General features: G+C 44.1%; 2 protein-coding genes across 4 annotated transcripts; both read left to right on the forward strand.

Moving 5' to 3' along the window:
* Positions 1–5,639: 5,639 nt before the first annotated feature.
* kbtbd8 (kelch repeat and BTB (POZ) domain containing 8) lies at positions 5,640–11,902 on the forward strand. 2 transcript variants are annotated; one of them, XM_084706263.1, is made up of 6 exons: positions 5,640–5,670; positions 6,751–6,789; positions 6,907–7,114; positions 7,406–7,712; positions 7,867–8,686; positions 8,807–11,902. In XM_084706263.1, exons 1-6 carry the CDS (start codon positions 5,655–5,657, stop codon positions 9,268–9,270), a joined length of 1,854 nt encoding a protein of 617 aa, XP_084562389.1. In that variant the 5' UTR covers positions 5,640–5,654; the 3' UTR covers positions 9,271–11,902. The 2 variants fall into 2 exon arrangements, with proteins under 2 accessions (XP_084562389.1, XP_084562390.1); XM_084706264.1 differs by lacking the exon at positions 6,751–6,789.
* A 270-nt stretch (positions 11,903–12,172) lies between these two features.
* Positions 12,173–21,014, forward strand: LOC146272566 (monocarboxylate transporter 2-like). Of its 2 annotated transcripts, XM_084704900.1 has the most exons (5): positions 12,173–12,305; positions 13,062–13,279; positions 14,975–15,118; positions 16,698–17,549; positions 20,161–21,012. In XM_084704900.1, the coding sequence occupies exons 1-5, from the start codon at positions 12,247–12,249 to the stop codon at positions 20,445–20,447; spliced, it is 1,560 nt and encodes a 519-aa protein (XP_084561026.1). In that variant the 5' UTR covers positions 12,173–12,246; the 3' UTR covers positions 20,448–21,012. The 2 variants fall into 2 exon arrangements, with proteins under 2 accessions (XP_084561026.1, XP_084561027.1); XM_084704901.1 differs by lacking the exon at positions 14,975–15,118 and having other exon boundaries at positions 20,161–21,014.
* Positions 21,015–22,297: the final 1,283 nt, after the last annotated feature.

The raw sequence follows: 22,297 nt of genomic DNA on the forward strand, positions 1-22,297 counted from the left end.
TCCACCTGTGTCAGGGTGTGTATTGGTGTGTTGGTAAGGACTCTGCCCCCGTGCACCCTAAACCACTCTCATTAGCATCACTGGGATCGGGCGTGGGCCTAGTTTATGATTAGCCTCAGATGTTGGGGGAAAGCAATGACTGAGGTGATAGTGTTTGACATTTCCTGTGTGGTTGTGGCAGGCGCTGTCTGGCTGAACAGCTCCCTGCTCCTGGGTCTGTGCTCTTTCTCTGCACCTCAGGTCAGTGACTCTGACTCACTAAGCACCCTCATTAGTATTCCAGCTAGCTCCACAGCAGACAGCCTGAATCGGGGGGGAAAAACAAAGGCTGGTGTCATTGTAAGATTCGCTTCCCAATTGTTGTGATATGATCATACCACACCACGGCAAGGGATGGAAACAGGGAGTAGGGAGAGAAAGTCAAATACATTTATCCTTCTAACAGTTGCCGAATTATTCCTGAAGACAATTTAGGGAGAGTTATCTCTTCACACGGTCAAAATCCCAAAATGGAATGGCGCACCTCAGGGTACACACACACACAGACACACACAGACACACACACACACAGACACACACAGACACACACACACACACAGACACACACAGACACACAGACACACACACACAGACACACACAGACACACAGACACACACACATAAAAACCATTGCTAAGCTGTCATGATGTCAACTGAGTGGCATTTAGCTAAATTAATGAATGTTCCGAGCTCTTAATGCCATGTTAATAGTCTCTGCATGGCTGGACATGCTCAATACACAAACCTAAATACCAGTGTGTGCTTTTTCCACGCATAGAATGTGGATTTCTCCTACCTCACCAGACAAAGGACTAATGTCATGTTGGTAGGAACATAAACACATGAGTTTGTGTTTTTATATATACCTGGAATACGGTAAATGGTCTCTTATGATCGACCATGCAGACCTCCTGGTCCCTTCCTGACCATCGGTGGTCCGAGACATCCACTGTCATTTTAGACGACCCGGACTTTGGTCTCTACTCTCTCTGTGATGGACCACACAGAGCTCTTGTCCCTACTTGAGCATTTTGTGGTGTTATGCTGATCCTGTACAACCCAGCTCTGTAGCTGACGCATGCCCCATACTGACAAACATCAATGTAAGGGCTGCAAATGCTTGATCGATTCAAAACTCTGAATATCTGTTATATGTTTCGCCATGTATTCGCTTGCACGTTTTTAGCTGTGACCAGCAGCTCTGTTGCTCAGTCGGTCCACAAAATCTGCTTGCACGTACGAGGTTGCAGCTCATGCGAATTCGAGCTTGTTTACTTTATCTCTATTCTTACTGCATAATTATTTCCAGCCCATGGTCTGCATCTCTCGATCACCAACTGTATCTGGAGGAGGGCATCCTCATATGCATTTCTCCCCCCAAGTTGTCTTCCAGTTTTTCTCTGAGTTGTCCTGGGAGTTTCCCTGTCTACATTGAGGGTTTAAGGTTGGCAGTTATATGGCCTTCTGTGACATTGCCTGTAAAAAGAGGCTATGCAAATAACAATGTATTTGATGGACAGGTAAACATGTCCTGCAAACTGTTTACCATTTCCCTGCAACTCAGTTCTGAAGTCGCATCTTTTTGCTGATAGTACCTTTATAACTATTTCTTACAAACTAGGTGCTGCATGGTCCTGTACAATGACCAGAAGAGCACCACAGCATGCACTACATCGTGTAGGAGGTTGTCCATTTGTCACCTTCTGAGGCCTGTGAATGAAATATGTGGTTGTCCAGCTCAAACACAGTAAACCAAGGGCACTTGCCATTAAAAAAAAAAGTATCGCCCTTGTCCAACTGGTTAGGCATCCCTGAGGCTGATTCAGACAGGTCTATTTGGAACAGTCTTGTTTGACCTCTCAGTGTGTCTTCCCCTGGAGCAAAGCATAAAGCAGATCAATCACAGGATAATACACACCTCATTATTCACGACCTCACCCCACACGCGCACACACACACACACGGGCATATGCGCATGCACAGTCACTACAATTTGGCTGTCCCCGAACTATGTGCCATCTAGTGTTGTATCCATCCATAAAAAAACAGTTTTGACTGCAAGGCCCAGCAGTCAGCCAACAGACTGTTGAATCTAAATGTTGCAGGATGTATGAAACATCACATCCAGCTAAGGTGTTTTTCCGCATGACAAAGCTTTGCACCTCTAAGAAAAGGCAGTGGTGCATTGATTTTGGTGTTTCAAACAAGCCTGGGGTAAATGGAGGGGCAAAATGGAGGGGCAACATCTCTCAGACAAGCAGGGGAATACACGGCCATGCCTTGGATGAAGGATCTGGTACCATATTGTGGTGAAAATGATCACATAGACTGGTGTGGTGTGTATAGGTGAGATGATTAAGTGCTAAAGTTGCATTTTTCTCCTCAGAGCAGTCAGCCTGGGGGCAGGGGAGGCTGCATGATTGCCTCTGTGTGCCACATTACATTGACATGATGGAGAATACTCTCCCGGGGCCAGGAATAATGTAAAAGGAAAGGAAAAAAAAGCCCATCCCTGCTTTCTGCCGGGATCTCTGAATTCTCAGTGTGCAATCGGATTTGCTGATGGATCTCCCCGCGCCACCGCCTCAATATTGATGACAGGCAGAGCTTTCACACACGGGTGCACGGTGACGCACGCCAGGGGAGTCCTCTAATCCGATTCCGCTATTAGAGCCCCAGACCTCCCAGCTGGGTGTCTCCTGCCTGCTCTCCCTCTCACAGGGGGAACTCAGCCATGGCCTGGACCCACAAGCCTGTGAAGAAGACCCACGGAGGACGAGGACAGATAAAAGAAAACTCAAAGTGGCCAAAAACGTGTGTGTATGTGTGTGTCGGTAATTAGCGTGGGGCTAAAAAAAGACACATTTCACAAAACCAAATCCATCAGCCGGACAACTGGAACAAATGACTCGACCTCACAGTAGGAGACTGTGGCCTTATTTGTTTGCTTTTACAACTTGAAGGGCAGACGGTCACTTGGACCAGTAAAATGTTCTCAAATGCTAAACTGGGCTTAATCTGTGAGAACAACGGGACTCTTGCACATACATATACATGTATCACAGAATCAGCTGCTTACCACTGTTGTGTTTGCTTCATGTGTTTAGGAGAAGCCCATGTTTGGGAAGAAAACTGTTATTTGACTGTGCCACAAAACGAAACAAATTATATTTAGGAATTATTTGAGCAATAACCATTATTAAGAAACGTTCATGTCAGCTGTTTTAATAGTGATTTTGTTACGGAGGCTGCAGCAGGGTAGACCCCAAGCTAGAAAGAAAGACAGAGGAAGAAAAAGAGAGGAAGCGATAGAACGAGAACAGAGAGAGAGCAAGAGCGAGATAGAGAGAAAGAGAGAGAGAGAGAGAGAGATAGAAAGAATAAAGAGAGAAAGAGAGAAAGAGAGAATATACTTTTCAAACATGAGGCGGGAACACAAGTCTGTATTTACAGCTGCCTCCCATGGTGCTCCTATTTGTCTCCTCCTGGGTGGTGGAGGAGAGCAAGCAGCTCTTCACAACATCTGCAGGCATTCTTCCACAGGTCCCCAGAGGCATATAATAACCCATTACCTCCATCTTTGACAAAAACACACATTTAAACTACAATTACACCCCCTGCCTCCTCTCCCTCATGCATTCCATCACATCCTCTCTTCTCTTCTGCAATTCAATCGCCACCAACCCGAGGCACCAACATTTATCCCCCTCTTTCTTTCATCTGCCTGGCAGACTCCTTGAGATTGTCTCACAACTGGAGAGGGTCCTTTTTGGGAATATGTGGAAATTCATTATACATCACATTCCCTTTATGTTCTGTTTGCGAATGATACACATTCTTACACACACATTCATTCATTCACACACACACACAAACCCACCTGTGGAAATAAATATTGATCACAAAGATAAATAGTTGGTAAACTGACTTGGCCTACGTTGTTCATTTCTTTCTAAATTTGATGTGTCATCCGACTGGGTCAAGTATCACTTACACTTTATTAGATTAAGGAAGAAAAATATATATATAAATTCAGGCATTGTACAGTACAAAGTAATGTATCTTTCCATAAAAGCTTGACAGTGTACTGTACTGTATCAAGCTTACATTGTGAATTCTATAGAAACTGTTTCCTTTAGAAGAAAAAGACTGGGCAGCAATTTTAGAGTGCAATATAAGGTATAAGCAACAAAAAAATGACCCCATCCATCCCTATTTCCTTTCACTAGACATTTCCTCATATTTCACAGGTTGCAGCAATTCTTTTTGTTTTTAAAGTTGAAACAGTGCAGGCTACATTTTAAAAGTGCACCGGAATAATAAATCTCCCTTTCAGTGTTGCTGTGACTAAAAACTGCAGTGCTGTATGGGAGTGTGTGTGTGTGTGTGTGTGTGTGTGTGGGGAGGGGGGGGGTCAGCATATAACAGGAGACTTTCTTCAATGTATCAGAAAGGGTAGCCATCATGGGCTAAACATAAGATAAAGGTATCATTAAATAACAGAAATCCCAGGAAGCCTATTTTCTTCATTTCAGTGGAGCTAGGCCCAATTTCACAGGCTGTTCAGCCTCTGAATGGGAAGAAATTGTGAAATCGATTGCCTGGATTGCAGTTCTATTTTATTTGACTCTCTTTCTATCATTTACAGTGTTATGCAGTGTTAGAGTCCATTTCCAGTCTGCACTGTGCTGATAATAGCTATAGGAGTAGTCAGGCTGTTACCTTTGGGATTACAGCAAAGTGTCACCATGGGCAGGATATTGAGCACCACGCAGGTCAGGATGGGACTGAGAAGTGACAGCTTCTCAACCTGTGGAGAAATACCGTTTCTTGATTACTGGTGATTTTAAGGGGCCGGACCCAATTTTCTTTGTATCAATGGTGTTAATCCGTGCGCCCCTCATTTGAAGTGACAGGTGAGGTCAATGAGTAGATTTTAGCTTGACTTGACCTCAAGGTTGTGAAATAGGTTGTGAACAATCGCAAAAACTTCAGCGTCAAATCCCCACTCATCCAATATTGTACTGCATAGTAGTGTAATTACGCTGATAAGGCTGGCAACCAATTAAGAGCATTATAGATTAAATACCACAGTATGTTATTCCAAGGCAATTTCCCAGCATTCACAGTACCACCACAAATGACGACAGTCAAGTCCCTTTATACCAATCAATTTAGCTAAATCAATTTAATGAAACAAAAATGAGTTGACATTCATACAGTCATTAGGCAGGTGGCAAACCACCGATAGTGTTGAGGCCATAGGCCCCTATGGTAAAAAACAACGACGATAAATTGATTTATTTGCATTTGACCAATCTCTCACTACGAGGTTAGATGATCTGTATACCGTACCCTGTACACCCTGCACACAGCCTTACGGCAGTAGTGAAATATAGTATATTGTGCTGAGTAGGTTGATTTGAGAAAACAAATAGCTGTCGATAGTTGTCCCTAGTTTATCATCAAATTCATGGTTGCAAACTCTCGAGAAGACTGAGAATCTTATTGGTCCGGATGACTCTTTCCCTGTGCCGGAGATTGGACGTCGCTTGTTTCCGGGGCTCTGACTATTGATGACGTTTCTTGGTCTAGTCTGATTCAGACTGGGGAGAATGGCTGCCTGTGGAGGTTAGCAACTCATGATTGTTTGTCTCAATGTTTATAACTTAAAAGATTTACGTTTGAAGTTGTACAATGAATTTGTGTAGTAATAAGGATTTCCTGGGTTACCTGATTACAAAAGCGACAATTTATAGGTTGTTTTTTCTCGATTAAAAAAACGTTTAGCTCAAACTGGCGAAAGCCTCTAAAGTGTGGTAGAGGCAGCTAGACTAGGCTAACAATTGATTAAGCAAGTTAGCTAGCTAGCCAGCAGTATTGTTGAAAATGTTTCAACTAGCCGGGTACTCGAGTGTGTCTAGCTAGCTACAGTATGTGTTTTTTGAGTTCGTATCAATATATTTGATTGACCCAGTAGCTAACTGACCAACTATACGTTCTTTCTTTTTTTGCAGTCATATGAGGCTTAGTAGCTAGCCATCGTATAAGCCAACTTGTAGACGGCTTAGTGCTGAAGCTACGTTTGTTAGCTGGTTGCTGGATAGACCGCTCTGAGTCTGGATGTAGCTAGCTAACCCTAGATTACTGTTTTGCTAGAAGACTGGTTGGCCTGCACTCGGGTGATTATAGCTCAGGCATAGCTGGCTACCGGGAATTAGCTACCATACCATACACGATTTACAGCGAACTTGGCTAACGTTGCTGGCCTTTCAACAAGTTGACTAGTGTGTAACGTCACTCTAGCTAGGCAGGTGGATAGACCAGCGGTATCTTGCTCGAGCAACATGTGTGCCTCAAAGTGGGCCACATTACCTAGCTAACTACTAGCTCACTTATAGCTTGCTATGCTAGTCAAAAGTCGGGTCATTGTTGTCCTGAACCCCAACTAGTGAGCTTACGGAGGGGTATCCAGCTGAGTAGCCAGCCAACTCGCTAAGCTCGTTCCATGCGCCTTTGTTCTGTTTAAAACTAATCCTGTCGAGCAAGTCTTGATGAATGGGTGTATTCCGTGACAAGTTGGTAGCTTTATCTAGCTGCCTTCAACCAAACCACTTACACCACAAGTACAATAAATAACGCTACATAATCAAAGTAATGTGTCAAGTATGTTAATCACATTCTTTTTCTATCTCTTCATGTGATCACAAGCGTCAACATGTGTTTTAGTGCACAACAACAAGACACATGGTAGCCACCGCACATCAATTATCGAATAAACATTGCAGAAGCTTTTAAGGTCGATTTTATTTAATGTCTCTTGCTATAGATTCTTATGCTGACACATTTCTCGTTTTTGTTTTACAGAAGTAGGCAAGCTGTTACAAGTACAGAATGGGAGTCCTGTAAACCCTAACTACAATGGTGTTGATGCTGTCCATGCATGTACAGTGCTTCAGCAACTCAAAGCCTTGTATGATGAAGCACAGCTCACAGACATTGTCGTAGAAGTGGACCATGGCAAGACCTTCTCCTGTCACCGGAATGTCCTTGCTGCAATCAGCCCTTACTTTAGGTAGGAAGGAAAGCCTGATGGGGTGTACAGGTTGTCTTGAAATATTACCCAATGATAGTGCTTCTTGTTTGTTCTTTCTTCTATGTGATCATTTTATTTACCAATGTGTGTTTAATTGCAATCACTGCTGCTTCAAATGAACAAATGCCGTGCAAAAAAATGATGTTGTGTCCTTGGGCAAGGCACTTCAACCTACTTGCCTCGGGGGAATGTCCCTGTTCTCACTGTAAATTGCTCTGGATAAAAACGTCTGCCAAATGACTAAATGTGAATGTTTCACATCTGCTCAAGGTCCATGTTCACCAGTGGCCTTACAGAGAGCAGCCAGCGCGAGGTTCGGATCGTCGGGGTGGAGTCGGAGTCCATGCAGCTGGTCCTGGACTATGCCTACACATCCAGGGTCACGCTGTCTGAGAATAATGTCCAGGCCTTGTTCACGGCAGCCAGCATCTTCCAGATCCCAGCCCTGCAGGATCAGTGTGCCCAGTTCATGATCAGCCGGCTGGACCCTCAGAACTGCATCGGGGTGTATATGTTTGCAGATGCCTACGGCCACCAGGAACTGAGGGAACGCTCCCAGGATTACATCCGCAAGAAGGTGGGTTTCATTGGCCTTATGGGAGCATGCTATCAGCAGATGAGTCATTAGAGACAACTGATTTGTAGAACATCAGACCTGTTCAATGAGTTCTCTTCAGACCTGTATGTTACACGTAAATGAAACCAGCCCCGTCTTTGTATTGCTGTTGCAGTTCCTGTGTGTGTCAAGTGAACAGGAGTTCCTCCAGCTCAACAAGGATCAGCTGGTCAGCATCTTGGACAGCGACGACCTGAACGTGGAGAAGGAGGAACACGTGTTCCAGAGCATCATCCGTTGGTTGGAACATGATCGGCCTTGCCGAGAGGCGGACCTGACCGAGGTGTTCGGCCAGTGTATCCGCCTGCCGCTGCTTGACGAGACCTTCCTCAGCGAGATCCCCCCCTCCTTCGTCTACGCGCTCACCCTGTCTAGGGACCCCTCTGAGGCCAAGGCCCACGTCAACGGCACCAATGGCTGCCCCCAGCGCCTGGGCATGACGGCCTCCGAGATGGTCCTCTGCTTCGACGCTGCACCCAAACACTCAGGGAAGAAGCAGACAGTGCCTTGTCTGGACACCGCTACCGGGAAGGTGTTTAAACTCTGCAAACCCCCTAATGACCTTCGGGAGGTGGGTATCCTGGTGTCCTCGGAAAACGACATCTACATCGCAGGAGGCTACCGCCCGAGCAACAGCGAGGTGTCCATTGACCACAGGGCAGAGAGTGACTTCTGGCAGTATGAGCATGCAGGGAACCGGTGGCTGCCCCTCTCCCCCCTGCTGAGAGCCAGGATCGGCTGCAGGCTGGTGCACTGCTGTGGGAAGCTCTACGCCCTGGGTGGCCGTGTGTACGAAGGCGATGGGCGCAATGCCCTCAAGTCGGTCGAGTGCTATGACGCCAGGGACAACTGCTGGACGGCTGTCAGCCCCATGCCCGTGGCCATGGAGTTCCACAGTGCAGTGGAGTACCGAGACCGCATCTATGTTCTCCAGGGTGGGTTGGCACATGTTGGGAGAGTATCGGAGCCACATGGCTTGTGTAAGGGTGTGTTGAGTGACACACATGGGAGACTTCTATACCTTTAACACCATGTTTTGCTCTTTCTATTCTCAGGTGAATTCTTTTTCTGTTTCGATCCTCGCAAGGACTACTGGGGCCACCTGGCTCCTATGAGTGTCCCTCGGAGCCAGGGCTTGGCAGCCCTGCACAAGAGCTGCATCTACTACATTGCGGGGATCTGCAGGAACCACCAGCGCACCTTCACCGTCGAGGTCTACGACATTGAGCAGAACACCTGGAGCCGTAAGAAAGACCTGCCCTTTGAGCAGGCTACCAGCCCCTACATCAAGGCCATGCTGCTGCACGGCCGGCTGCATCTGTTTGTCCGAGCCACACAGGTCATGGTTGAAGAGCATGTGTTTCGCACCAGTCGCAAGAACTGCCTTTTTCAGTATGACGACGAGGCAGACAGCTGGACGAAGGTTTATGAGACGCCCGACCGCCTCTGGGATCTAGGCCGCCATTTTGAGTGCGTGGTGGCCAAACTGTACCCTCAATGTCTACAGAAAGTCCTCTGAGGGAGCTGGTGCTGTTTTGTGAACCCAATCCTTCCTTGTGCCTGGTGCAGCTCTGGGTTTGCACCACAAGGACCATCTTTGGTTTAGTCTTAAAGCGTAAACTTTAAAATATGATCAAATTGGGGTGCTTTTAAAGATTGCAGTATTTTTTTTCAGTCAGTACCTAATACACTGATGCTTGTTTTACAGTCCTACAATGAATCATAAGTGCAATTATCATCTTATTTGCTTGTTGTTGAGCCATGTTCCATTTTCTTTGAAAGGCATACATAGCTATGGATTTATTTTCAAGTGATTAGCATGCAACATTGTGCCCTCTGGAAATGGACAGCCACGTGTCAGCATAAAGTGAACATTTTATATATATATATATATATATATATAACTATATATACTATACATCCATACGGGTATGAGCTCAGGTGCTCATTGGTGGGTGGCTCAGATTAAGTGGGTGGGGAGAGTCGGTCTTCTGCCCTTTTTGTCGTTTTTCTTTTGGGGGGGGTTGGGGGGGTTGACTTCCTTCATCTTCTATGCTTAGTTCTCCTCACAGCTTAGTTTGTGGAAGTGTTTGAGTTTGTGTGAAGTGTGTTAGTGATCCACATGTGTTCAGTATCACTGTTAAGCTAGAAGCTTGGATGATGCTATTTTATAAAAATGAAACACTTCGCTTAAGGTTTAAAGTATATGCTGTGCAGGTTTGCCCCAGGGCAGTTTTAAGTTTAAATTTGGACTTAGCAGTAATTTATGTAGATGCCGTTTGCTGTTGACTCTGTTTACCAATCAAGATTTTGCATCCATTTTATGGTTACAGGTGTCATACGCCATGACAACTTCAACAACGGGTTCATTATTCACTCTCCACATTGGAGAAATAAGGATGGTGTGTGTGTGCGCGCGTGTGTGTGTGTGTGTGGCCAAGTCGACTATATGTCCTGTATAACAAGTTTGCCACAGTGACATCTTGAGAGACATTGGAAAAGGAGTGAAGGTTTTTTTGTCTTTCTTTCTTTAGCAGACCAGTGCGTTGATGTAGCCACAGTGAAAGTCTTACTGCAGTGTCAAGCACTGACATCTTGTTTGGCCTTCTATTACAATCTGCCTGAGAAAATAATCTAAAACAGCGTTCCTCCTAAACCTCTGGAAACACATTATGGTCAATCTGGAAAGTTACTTAAATTCTGCCAGCAATAACTCATGAAACTGTGATAAACTAAGACAAGCATTAACTATTGTTTTTTTTTGTTTTGTTTTTATTAAGATCACTTATTATGCATTCTTTGCTAGTTTAAATGGCTAATTTTTGGTTGTGACAGTCTAGTTTATGTAGTCCAAGGAATTCTGTAGTGGGAATCTGATGTACGTTGTGCAGAGGTCCCCTGGGATGGCGTTGTGCCTATGGGTGGAAAAGGGTCATCTGAAACAATTGTTTGTACCAGTGAAAGGTAATACAGTGTCCTTGAAGTCTTACTCATCATTGCACTGAATCACTCTCCACTTCAATGGTCTCTACCTGCAAATTATACAGAGTCCCCTCCTGGAAATGCAGCTAATGAGGTGCATGTGACCCTGTGTGTGTTTGTGTTCACTCATGAATCGCATGAATCCATCTTCACATGCTATCACCTGGAGGACACGATGACTATTGGTGCTGTTTTTTTTGACAATCTTGTATAGAATTAATAATAGCCATTGAGTGAAGTTCCCTTTTAAACTGCAACATATTCAATGTCGTCAGTAAGTTTCTCATATGCAGTTTCCTGTGTCATCTTTGCACTACATATTGCCCTCTATTTTATTTCTTATTTGAAGAAAGGCGTTCCCTAAAATGAATCCGTCATGAACCATAAGGCAATCATTGGGAAATGTAGTTCTCTGTCATCAGACTTTGACTTGGAGAGTAAAATGCAAACTATTTTTTTGTGGACATGATACACTTCAGCTGAGAAGATCATTTGGCTGTCATTTGACCTGGTCAGAACAGTGCCCTCCAAAAGCCCTGATGGAGGAATGGAGAAAAGGGGCTTTGCCCAAATGCCACTTGGGAACCAAGAATAGACAACTCTCAGGATTTCTATTGATACACAGTACTGTATTTAAATGTTTTACGTGTAATATACTGTACTATAAGTTTGCTGTACTTGCACAGTTTTTTAAACTTATTTTTGTTTTATAACTTGAAAAATAGATGTGATTTTGTTTTGTTTTCAATTACTGTTTTTCTATTTCTATTTACTGATTTTGTTATGGTAGTGTTATTCTGCCCTGTCAACGACAAGTGATTATCTGCACATGAGCAATTTATTTTAATACTTGGTTTCTCTGTAGTTTTACTTTAGCAATTACCTCTCATTCAAATTGAAGTCAAGCATTACACATAACTACATACAATGTTATATTATATCACATACCAGTCATGTGAAAAATACACAAAGCTTACAGAGAATAAGTCAGTCTGTGTGCAAGAGCTAATGGCCTTGGCTAATAGATTCGTTTGAATGGGCATCAGGCAGTTCTTCCTTTTTATTTTTTTGTTGTTGCTGGTTTGCCTGTAATAGGGTTTGGGTGGTGGTTGAGCTCAACTGTGAAATTCACATTGCACATCATTTGAGAATAAAACTGAAAACTTAAAGTTGTGACCATTATTTATTAAACTGTTGTATTCCATACACAAAGGCTATAGAATACGTACAGATGTTATATACCCGGACAGGCATGACAATGGGAAACAACTTGGCCATATTTATTGAGGATTGACCGTATATCTTTTTAAGAATATTTGGCTAACATAAAAACATGTATTTTTGGGTACATTTATTGTAAACAATGTTACTTACAACTAATACGCTTAAGATGTGATAATTGTGGTTAAATATGCAAACAAGAAGCACGAGCGCTGAATAACGTAACACCAGGGGCAAACGAGGCAACACGTGACGCATAAAAGTCAATAGAAAAGGCAAAAACACTACTACTATGTTCACAAAATCGCAAAAAACTTGCAGGGGTAACTGGGTACAGAGGAGCTGCTTAAGGTAACTCACTAATAAAATGGCGTTCCTTAGAAATATGCTCAGGAATTCACGTGCGACACTACTCTGCGATTGTCCACGTGTAAAATGCAGTTTAAGAATTTTGCACTAAATCAGGTCATATTTTTAACTGTTGGAAGTTACATGCTACTATTTGAATGAGGCTCTGATGGGTTTGTATGGTATGTGACGCAAACGTAACGTACAGCTCTCCTTTTTTTCATTTTTGTTAAATGTTTGTATTTCTCAAGTCATAGGCTACATGCAGTAAGTGTAACGAGCAGAACTCTTATCTGCAGCCTTGAAGAGACAGTCAGCAACTGTTCTATCATTAAGACAAAACTTTTAACATTAAATACCAAGTTATAATTACAGTATAGTAAGGCTATAAACTATTGACATTCTCATGATGCGGGAGTCATTTAGATCAATTATTTAATTTTGCAAACTACCCTACGTAAACTACTTAGACAACAACTTTAAGGGCTAAATTGGTTCCAAGATGATGGTCACATGCTGTTTGAACTTTGAGGCTAGGTAATCCAATCACTGAAGTTGCGGAGTCACACATCCAGTAGTTCTCGACATCATCACAACAAGGCTCTAAATAGGGAGCAGTATCACTCCACACTGTTAAGAAAGCCTGCAAAACAGGAGTAAAGCATTCAGGAGCTTGGTATGATTTTTGTTACAAAAGTGTTACAATTGTTGTTTATAGATCTGGCAGATTGTGACATGGCTGTGTCTTCTATGTTGCAGAACTATGTCAGCTCGACCACCATCTACCAAAGGGGCTTGTCCAGATGGAGGCTGGGGCTGGGTTGTGGTCTTCAGCTCCTTCATCACCATTGGCTTCTCCTTTGCTATGCCCAAAGCCATCACAGTGTTCTTCAAGGACATTCAGGACTACTACTCGGTCTCCTCCAGTGAGATAGCCTGGATATCCTCCATCATGCTATCGTCTATGTATGCTGGTGGTGAGTCGACAACACCCACTAAAGCCGATCAGTTATTGCCCAAAGTTTGTTTGTTGATCATGTGCGACAGCAGTTTAGTTTCTTTATTAGGGTGTGAAGAATACACTACCTCATGTCTCATTGAGTGTCGTGCTGAAGTGGTGGACTGGCATGACTTTAACACCAGATATGTACATGGGTGTGGCAACATAACGGAGAAGCACTCAGGCACCAGTCGGACTTGTTTCACTCCTTGTCTTTTTTGTATGGTTATATGTTTTAATCCTGGCCCTCTCCATGCTTTCATATGACCTCCAGTGCTAAAAAGCATAGCCAGATCAAGCATACCCTGTCGTCACCGGCTCAAACAGTGGTCTGAAATGCCAAAAGTGGTGTTTTATGTGAGGAGTACATTAGTCTGATTCAATAAATTATAGTTATCAGATACCTCGTATGAATTATGAAATGATATGGAGTCATTACGTTAAGAACATGCATAATATAAGATTAATGGAAATCAATCAGCGGGTGCAAGGTTACACGACATAGCTTCCTGACTCACCTGCAGTCCCTAACACAGAGAGCCCAGCCCGTGAAATATCCCCCTACACAGAGTCGGAGGCAAGCGGCTTCATCATGTTGTCCTTGGCTTGGCTTTTGCAATGTCACCCAGTGGAGGGAGAGACAGAGAGAATATATCAGGGGGAGGGTTCACCACATTTGGACCACACACCAGGTCCCCATGGACGACATGTGACAGCCACTTCAGAAGACCTATGACTTAAGGATTCACTGTGATGGCTATAATGGGAGAGGAAATTGGGATGGGGTCTTGGATGCCACCCGACAGTGCCAGTGTCACAGGGAGGATGTGATGTAAATGTGACCCTGCAAGTACAGCCTCCTCGCTAGGGGAGATAGCCTTCTACTGTGTTCAGGTTATGTCAGAGAATATCATTTATTACTAAAGGCCTTTTGAGTGGTAGTCAGGAATGTTTGCTTTAGAAAACTGGGACTTTCCGCTGTGGAACGGTGCGGTGCACATCTGCATTCAGATGATTAAGGAAACAGCATGCATTATGCATCAAGGTCATTGTCATGCTATCCACTAGACTAGTGAAATGATTTGTTTTTCCACTGTAAATGTGAAAAGCTTCCCACTTAGCTAAATATTCTGTTTAACTGTCCTGTCTTTATAATATGCATAATTCCATATCTTTGTAAATCACCAAGAAGGATTCGTAGGGTTTGCGCAAGACATGTAATCAATTTTGACGAATGGATTTTAGGCAAACAAATCCATGTTCTCCCTTTTTCCCTTCATGTGTACTCAGAAATTAATCATCTTTTGTAAAGATGCTTTTGGAGAAAAAAAAGAAAAAAAAACTGTCCGCCAACATTTGTAATCCTTTTATTGTTTACTAAGAATTTTCAATTATCGCTAGCCTTGCAGAATTCCATTTCAGCACAGCTTTGAAAAGGCAACATCTTACCATTTCAATAACCATGGCATGACTGTTTGTGTGATGGATGTTTCCCAATGTTCTCATATAAATTGAGACAGAGTGATGTGCTATTCTAATGTTCGAGCTGTAGCAGGTGTGGGTTGTGTGTAACAGTGCAATGGAGCCATTCTAATCAGCCACACTCACAATGACCCTTTCTGTCTCCCGCCCTCTCTCTTTCTCTCTCTCTTACGCATTTTTTCTTTCACAGGACCTATTAGCAGCATGCTGGTCAACCGTTTTGGAAGCCGCCCAGTGGTTATGGTCGGCGGCTTGATGTGTAGTGTTGCCATGATAACTGCTTCTTTTGCCGACTCTATTACACATTTGTACATATGCATAGGAGTGATCGGAGGTACCCATCCACTTCTTATCCCTTCTTTTGATTTCCTGTGTTTTATATTTACCTTTCTTCATTTAGCAGATGCTTTAGAGAGAGCTTTAACTGTTAGTAAGAACCTACAATACATTTGTTGGTTGATTAGGACACCACTAGTTAGTTCAGATAAAAGCACATGGAAATATAGTGTGTGATTAAGACCAGTAAACACCATAGTATTTGTATAGGAACAAGACAAATGCTCACAAAACCTAAAGTCACGTAGGATCAGATTTGAGTACCTACATACCAATTTTGTTAAAGGTGAATTAACCAGTCTCCCGAGTCTCACTCAGAGCTTAGACTTGTTTACCCCACCACTGGCCCTTCCTTTCCCAGCCCTAGAGATGCTTCTCTGGGGTTACACATCCACATCCTCTCCTGGTCTCTGGCTGCCAGCTCTGGTTCCCCTGGCTCACCTAGCATGCTATCTGGCTGGGCACAATACGTCTATCTGTGCCACTGGGCTCAGAAGGGGATGAAAGGAGGACTGTAATTAAGACAGGGTAGTCTGTCCCAGTGAGGGTGGCCTTCTGTGGCCTCCGGTCCTGTCCCCTCGGCTACCACCCTGGTCCCCTCCCCGGAGTGCCCTCCACCCTACGATGCTCATTACCCAGCCATAGACTAGCGGGGAGAATTAATATGGACAGGAGAGGACTGTTAGGCCAAGTGTGGGGCCATGAAGGGATCTCTGTCATCGTCCCCCAGTGTCCTCTCTATAACATGCTGGGACAAGCCCTTCCCCTCACACTCACTGAACTGACCAATCATGTGGAAGACTTTTTCAGTGCTGAGTTCATATGCAACAGGACTTGTGTAGCATCTTGCCACAACGTGTTGGACTTATAACAAGAACTGCAGTTCTTAAATTAGTGTTCTGAAGACCATCAGCTATCACCTCTGTTCAGACACAACAGGGTTTTGAGAACTGTACATACCTACCTAACCACCTAAATTACCAGACCTTTTTCTCAGTTAAATTCAAATTTAAAACAAATATTTTCGCCAATTGAGCAGATAGGTTTACTGGCATCCCAACCGGAGCAGTCCAATGTCTACACACAGGCCTTCTTGAAATAAAGTTAATACAATTTATAAATGTAGACTTTGATAGTATCTCAGTTGGCCTTGTTCAGTAGGGGATTGTGAACCGGAGACATTTAACAGGCGTGAATGATCAAATATAGCAGTCAATCTAGCTTCCAGTAGCTCTTCATCTTCAAATGGAGACTAATTTAAAGAATAAGATGCTCATTTACAGGGTGAAATGCTATTAAATTGGATTTTTTGGAGAATGGAGGTTGTAGTGAATGAATTACCCTGAGTCTCTAATTTATTTCCACTTAAATGGAGGAATCATTTCTGAAATTATTCCAGCTTCCAGTAATGAGATTTTAGTTGGCAATGTGAAATGAGATGGAGCGTTAATGTGCACAAAGTAGAATTGGTCTTAATTTAATCCTGCAAGTACCTCCAGACGTTTAAGCTCAGAATGCTGCCTCAGAGAATGAAAAGTGTGAAACGTGACTTCTCTCTTCTACTCCATTACCCACAGGTTTTGGACTGTCCTTTAACCTCCAACCCTCACTGACCATCATTGGGAAGTACTTTGTGGTCAAAAGACCTATAGCCAATGGGGTGGCCATGACCGGAAGTCCAGTATTCCTCAGCATCCTGGCACCCTTCAATCGGTTCCTGTTTGACCACTTTGGTTGGAGGGGGAGTTTCCTCATTCTTGGGGCTCTGATGTTGAACTGCTGTGTAGCTGGGGCCCTCATGAGGCCCCTGGGTGACCCGCGACCAAGGTGCCTTACCACACAGCCCAATGGCATCCCAGCCGGAGCAGCCCAGTACCAGAAGCAGACAGAGGCTGTTGTGATGGGACAGAGCACTACACAGCTGAAGGGAGGCTTCGTGAGGAGTGTTAACAAAGCCTTGGACCTCTCCCTCTTCAAACACAAGGGCTTCCTCATCTACATTGTGCCTAATGTGATTTTGTTCCTGGGGCTCTACGCCCCTGTAGTGTTCCTGGCGCAGGCTGCTAGGAGCAAGTATGCAGACGAATACTCCTCCGCCCTCCTCCTCACCATCATGGGATTTGTGGACATGTTTGTTCGCCCAGGGACCGGGTTCATAGCCAACACCAAGTTTGTCAGGCCAAGGATCCACTATTTCTTCAGCTTTGCTATCGTCTTGAATGGTGTGTGCCACCTGCTCTACCCCCTGGCTCGTGGGTACTGGGGCCTGGTGGTCTACACTGTGTTCTTTGCCATAGCGTTTGGCATGCTGTTTGCTCTTGTTTTTGAGTGCCTGATGGAGATGGTAGGACCACGGCGCTTCTCCAGTGCGGTGGGACTAGTTACCATCATAGAGAGCTGCCCAATGCTGCTGGGGCCACCGTTAGGAGGTAAGACCTACGCACACATACATACACACACACACATACAAACATACATACACACAAATAATTATCTTCCACTTCCATCCCTACCAAGGTGCTGATCAGACTACAATGCCAATCTTGGGTTTCAAAAATTAGAGGAAAAGTTCTACTTTGGAGGAACTAAGACTTCCTAAATGACACTGTAAATGGAATTAGTGCAGGGTGAGGCAGTGTGGGCAGTGTCCCCTCCCCTCTCAGGTCCTTGGTCACGGGTCCCGCACTGTGGAGCTGGAGCAGAACAGCTTCCCAGGGTGTCATTATTGTAAGACATTCCAGTAGAATTGGATTATCATCGGTGAGCAGGGCAGCCTGGAGCGCATGGCCAGCCCACAGAAAGGCAGTAATTGGTCACGGTTATTTACTGGTGTAAATAAGCCGGGCGCGCTTGGGTTTTCAGGGCACGCCCGCTAGAGGATTCATCCTCCACACAAATTATGGAACGTTTTTTGGAGCTAAGAAGCCGTAAGGGTAATGAAGGTCTCTACGCGCCTCTCGTTCTCTTTATCTATTTCCCCTCGGCCTACTGCTGACGACTGCAGCACAGGCGCCGCAAACAGCACAGCAGCTTTCTGAGCACAGCAGTCCCCAGTATGAGCAAAGTTTATTTCTCTACACAGCTGTTATCTACCTTTTGGTTACTTAAACGCTTGAAGACAACTATTTGTTTCTTATTTTCATGGCAGGATTGTTACTGTCACAAAACTTCTGCACTGTCCTTGCAGCAATTTTCTTTTTCCATATTGTTCTTAGAATTGACTGTGTAGCCAGCCACTGTCTCTCACAGCACCTAATCGTTCTGCTAGACTGTCTTGTTATAATCAAGGGAACACCGAACACTATCTCCTTTCATTCGGGCTCAAGTATCACCCCAAAGTGTAAGTACAATGGCCGACACCACTGGAGACAGCAGGAGGGGCTCCCCTCTATGGGAATCAATTGGCAGGTAGAAATATTCCTTTTTCTCCTGCCTGACTTTTAATGAGGTGGCCCGCTGGTTGTTTTTCGTGTGACCCTGTTCTGAGGCATTCGTTTTAATGGGGGTAAATAAGTACCTCCCCACACGTTGAGCGTACTTCTGGAGGGGGCAGAATCTCTCTACATTTCCCCTTACAAGTCTCCTCGTTACTGCACAGCACTCTGCGCCACTGCCCCAAACCTCCAGGTCAGCCCAATTAGGAGGAAGTGAGTTAATTGCCATAATTAGCCTTTTGCTTTCTGTGTTTAATGAATCTCAGTTCAGACTTTGCTCATTATAGGCTTGTACCTGGGCCATAATTAAACCATGAATATGCTAAAAAAGGAGGTGACTCTACCAGATGGACTTAATTATCGTTCAGCCAATCAAGGGCTGTCTTAATGAGGGTGATGGTCATTTGCACACGCCCACAGGACGAAACACCATCAATCAGATGGTGCCAGCATGGTGTTGTCTTATACTGACCTAGGGGCAAAGTGACCCCTCCCAGCACACAGGCCCGCACACACACAAACACATACACACACACACACACACACACACACAAAGGATAACACATGCCCTTATAATTATATTGGACCAACAAAAAAAAAACTTTTATTGAGATTTAAGATTTTAATTGGCTTAACCTGAAAACAATCCCCTATGTAACTGAACCTTGGCTTCTGATGACCTTGTGTTCAGAGCAATTGGAAAGAAACTCCATAAGTTGTTAAAGGAAAGTTTGCAATCCACAACAGTGTGACTTAAATCACAGACACTAATCCACACAAAGGTGTTTGATATAATCTAGAATACAAATCCCTTCATGTTCTGTTGTGAAAGTCAATTTATGGAAAAGACTTGGTAAAAACAAATTCATTTGAAACGGCATCGGATTCATGATACACGTGCAAACAAATGACATGAACCCCAAAAACATGTAGGCAGAAAGACTGTGTATAGGAGCTAGTAGGGACCATAGATCAATCCCTGTCTGTGAGGAGGGGGGCAGTCATGGGTGGGTGGGAAGGCCTGAAATTCTCAAATCTGATATAAACCGTATTTGTCACTTTTCTTCAGAAGCGAGCTAGATATATATCGTTCTGAGAATAGGCCACTCTCCTGATTCGTTCTAGTTGCAGCACGCCAAATTGCCTTCCCAGGGTTCCCTGGCAAGCGAGGCAGGGCATTATGGCTCCCAGTCATTTCCTACACGACTCCTACAGGATTGGCCTTTCTGGCTGGGCCGCAGTTTAAGAGGGGCACCAGAGCATCAGCCATCATACATCTCACACACCTCGGCAGTGAAAATGCGTACATACGGCACCATTACTTTTGACAGTATGTTTGTTAAAAGGTGTCGGCACTGCAGCATTGGTGGACTGATTGTTGTACAGCAGCCATTTGCATCTATAGTATATTTTCTACTTCTTGTTGTTCTTTCATCTCCATTGCTGGGAGACATTTTGCCTCTACACAGATGCGATTTGTTAAACCTCGTGGAAATGTCAACAGATACCCTTCCAGAAAATGTCACCGTCCCATAATCAGTGTGCCGATTGTCCAGTGTTGCCTGTAACATGACTCTCTGTTTGTCTCCATCTTCTCTCTGCTCAGGAGCCCTAGTGGACATCACAGGTGACTACCAGTACCTGTACCTGACCTGTGGGGCCATCAATCTGACTGCAGGTGTTTTGTACTTCATCTTGAACATCTACTACTACAGGGTCCTGGAGAGGGAGCAGGGCCAGGGGCAGGTCCGAGATGAACAGTCCCAGGAGAAGGGCCTCATGCTGGGGGTGCAGCAGAGAGGTCAGCCCTTAGCATCTGAATCAGGACAGGCAGTAGTGGAACAGACTCAGGCCTTTGAGGAGACTCTGCCAAAGAGGAGGAAATCAAAATAAAACAAAAAGTAGATGAGTCTAAGTAGCACATTATTTTCCAGTTAATAAGTAGATTATTTTATGCTTTTGTAAGGTACTGTCTACAGTCACCTCACCTACCTCACATGAATGTATTTTTGATGTATATGCCTTTTAGGTGGTTGTCATTGTCATGTCATTGAATCTCAGGGAACTTCTCTCATGCATTAAGTTGTAGTCTTGGCAGACATTGTTTATTGTACTGTTTTTTCCAGTATTTGGTTTCATACTGTGGACCAGTGAGTCTTTTTCGAAGTGTTAAGTAAAAGCTCATAACTGAAAGTATGGACACAGATGCATTGTATTGGTGGGTCTCTCAAGTTAAACACTTCCTTTTTATGCAGTGTTAATATTTTTGTTGATGTTATTGCCAATTCATGGCATGCATTTTTTATGAACAAATTGAACATCCTAAATGGATTCATATTGAAGAACATGTAAAGTCTTTCAAAATACAGTTTACCCCAACAGCTCAGTTTTCTCATTTAACTTTTGATATTTTGATGCATGATTTTGTCTAAAGTAAATGAGAAAGGTTAGGACAACTTGAATACTTTTTCAGATTTGTGCGCGTGCAATTTAGCTCCAGCAAAGACCAAGCAGTGTCTCTCTGCATCATATCCAACAGATCAGGTACGTAAATAGGACTCAACAAGAGAAATGGTGTCAGGTCTAGATCTGTACCATGCAGCTCTCGCTGTTTGTGGCCGTGTCCAATTTTTCACACCAATTAGAAAACGGTGGAACAAGTTTGAAAATGTCAGCAGCTAGGGGTGTGACTACCTAATGAAGCAAGACCCGGATGTTCCATCCCAGCACCCCCCCACGGTCTCAGGAAATAAATTACACACATGCACGCACACAAACACACACACACACAAACACACACAGACACACACGGCGCATCCAGAACACCCCGTGTAAGGTTTTAGGACGAGCCAAGGTGGGGTAAACCCGTGAGACCAGGAGATGGTTGCAGAGTCGCCAGATCTGTTTATCATTCTTATGTATTTCATATCTCCAGCTTGCTGACCTCATGTCCCCTGCCCCCTGGGTTTTCCCACAATGCCCAGTGGCCATTGTCCTTCATGGTGTCATAGAGACATTCTAGTGTTTGGGTCCACTGAGATGGCTGCGTGACCCCTCTTTCCCCATGTCAGGTCCAACATCCACCTTGCTCCTTTACACTGTTGTGATGAATCTGTTATACAAAGACTGGTATTTAATTTAATATGTTGGTGTAATCTTCACTCGCAATATTAGATTTCATTATTTTACTATTCTACACAACATTCAAATTAACACTGTCTGACTTGATCTGAATGATATGTCAGTTTTGGATTAAGATCCAACATGCTATGTGAAAATCAAGTCTTACTCTTTGCTAAGAATGGTATCGCCGCATCCAGTACTGCTCTTCTCCAGGAAAACTGCGGATCTATAATCTTAACAGTGGCCACAATGTAAGAGAATGGATCTTTATCCTTAACACGGACCTCCTGACCTCTGGAACCTGGTATATCAGAATGGTTTAAAAATAAAGGTTAATCGGATGAATTTTGAGTTGTCTTACTTCAACACTAGGGATATCTTAGCCCACAGTGGTCCCTGTAGGCTCACAGCTCAAAGAGCACTGTCTATCAGCCCCAGACACTCAATAGGAGGCATATCTTCAGATTAGATCCACGTGTTCAATCAGGACCTGCCAGGTTGCTAACTTCACAGCAAACCTGCAAGCGGACAGAACGCAAATGAACACAGATGTATGTATGCATGACAACACACATTCTCAGCATTGGGGGTTTCAGTTTAACCTGTAGACCTTGTTATTT

This window comes from Hypomesus nipponensis, chromosome 9, assembly GCF_054491055.1.
Source record: "Hypomesus nipponensis isolate SF chromosome 9, ASM5449105v1, whole genome shotgun sequence".
Classification (NCBI taxonomy): domain Eukaryota; kingdom Metazoa; phylum Chordata; class Actinopteri; order Osmeriformes; family Osmeridae; genus Hypomesus; species Hypomesus nipponensis.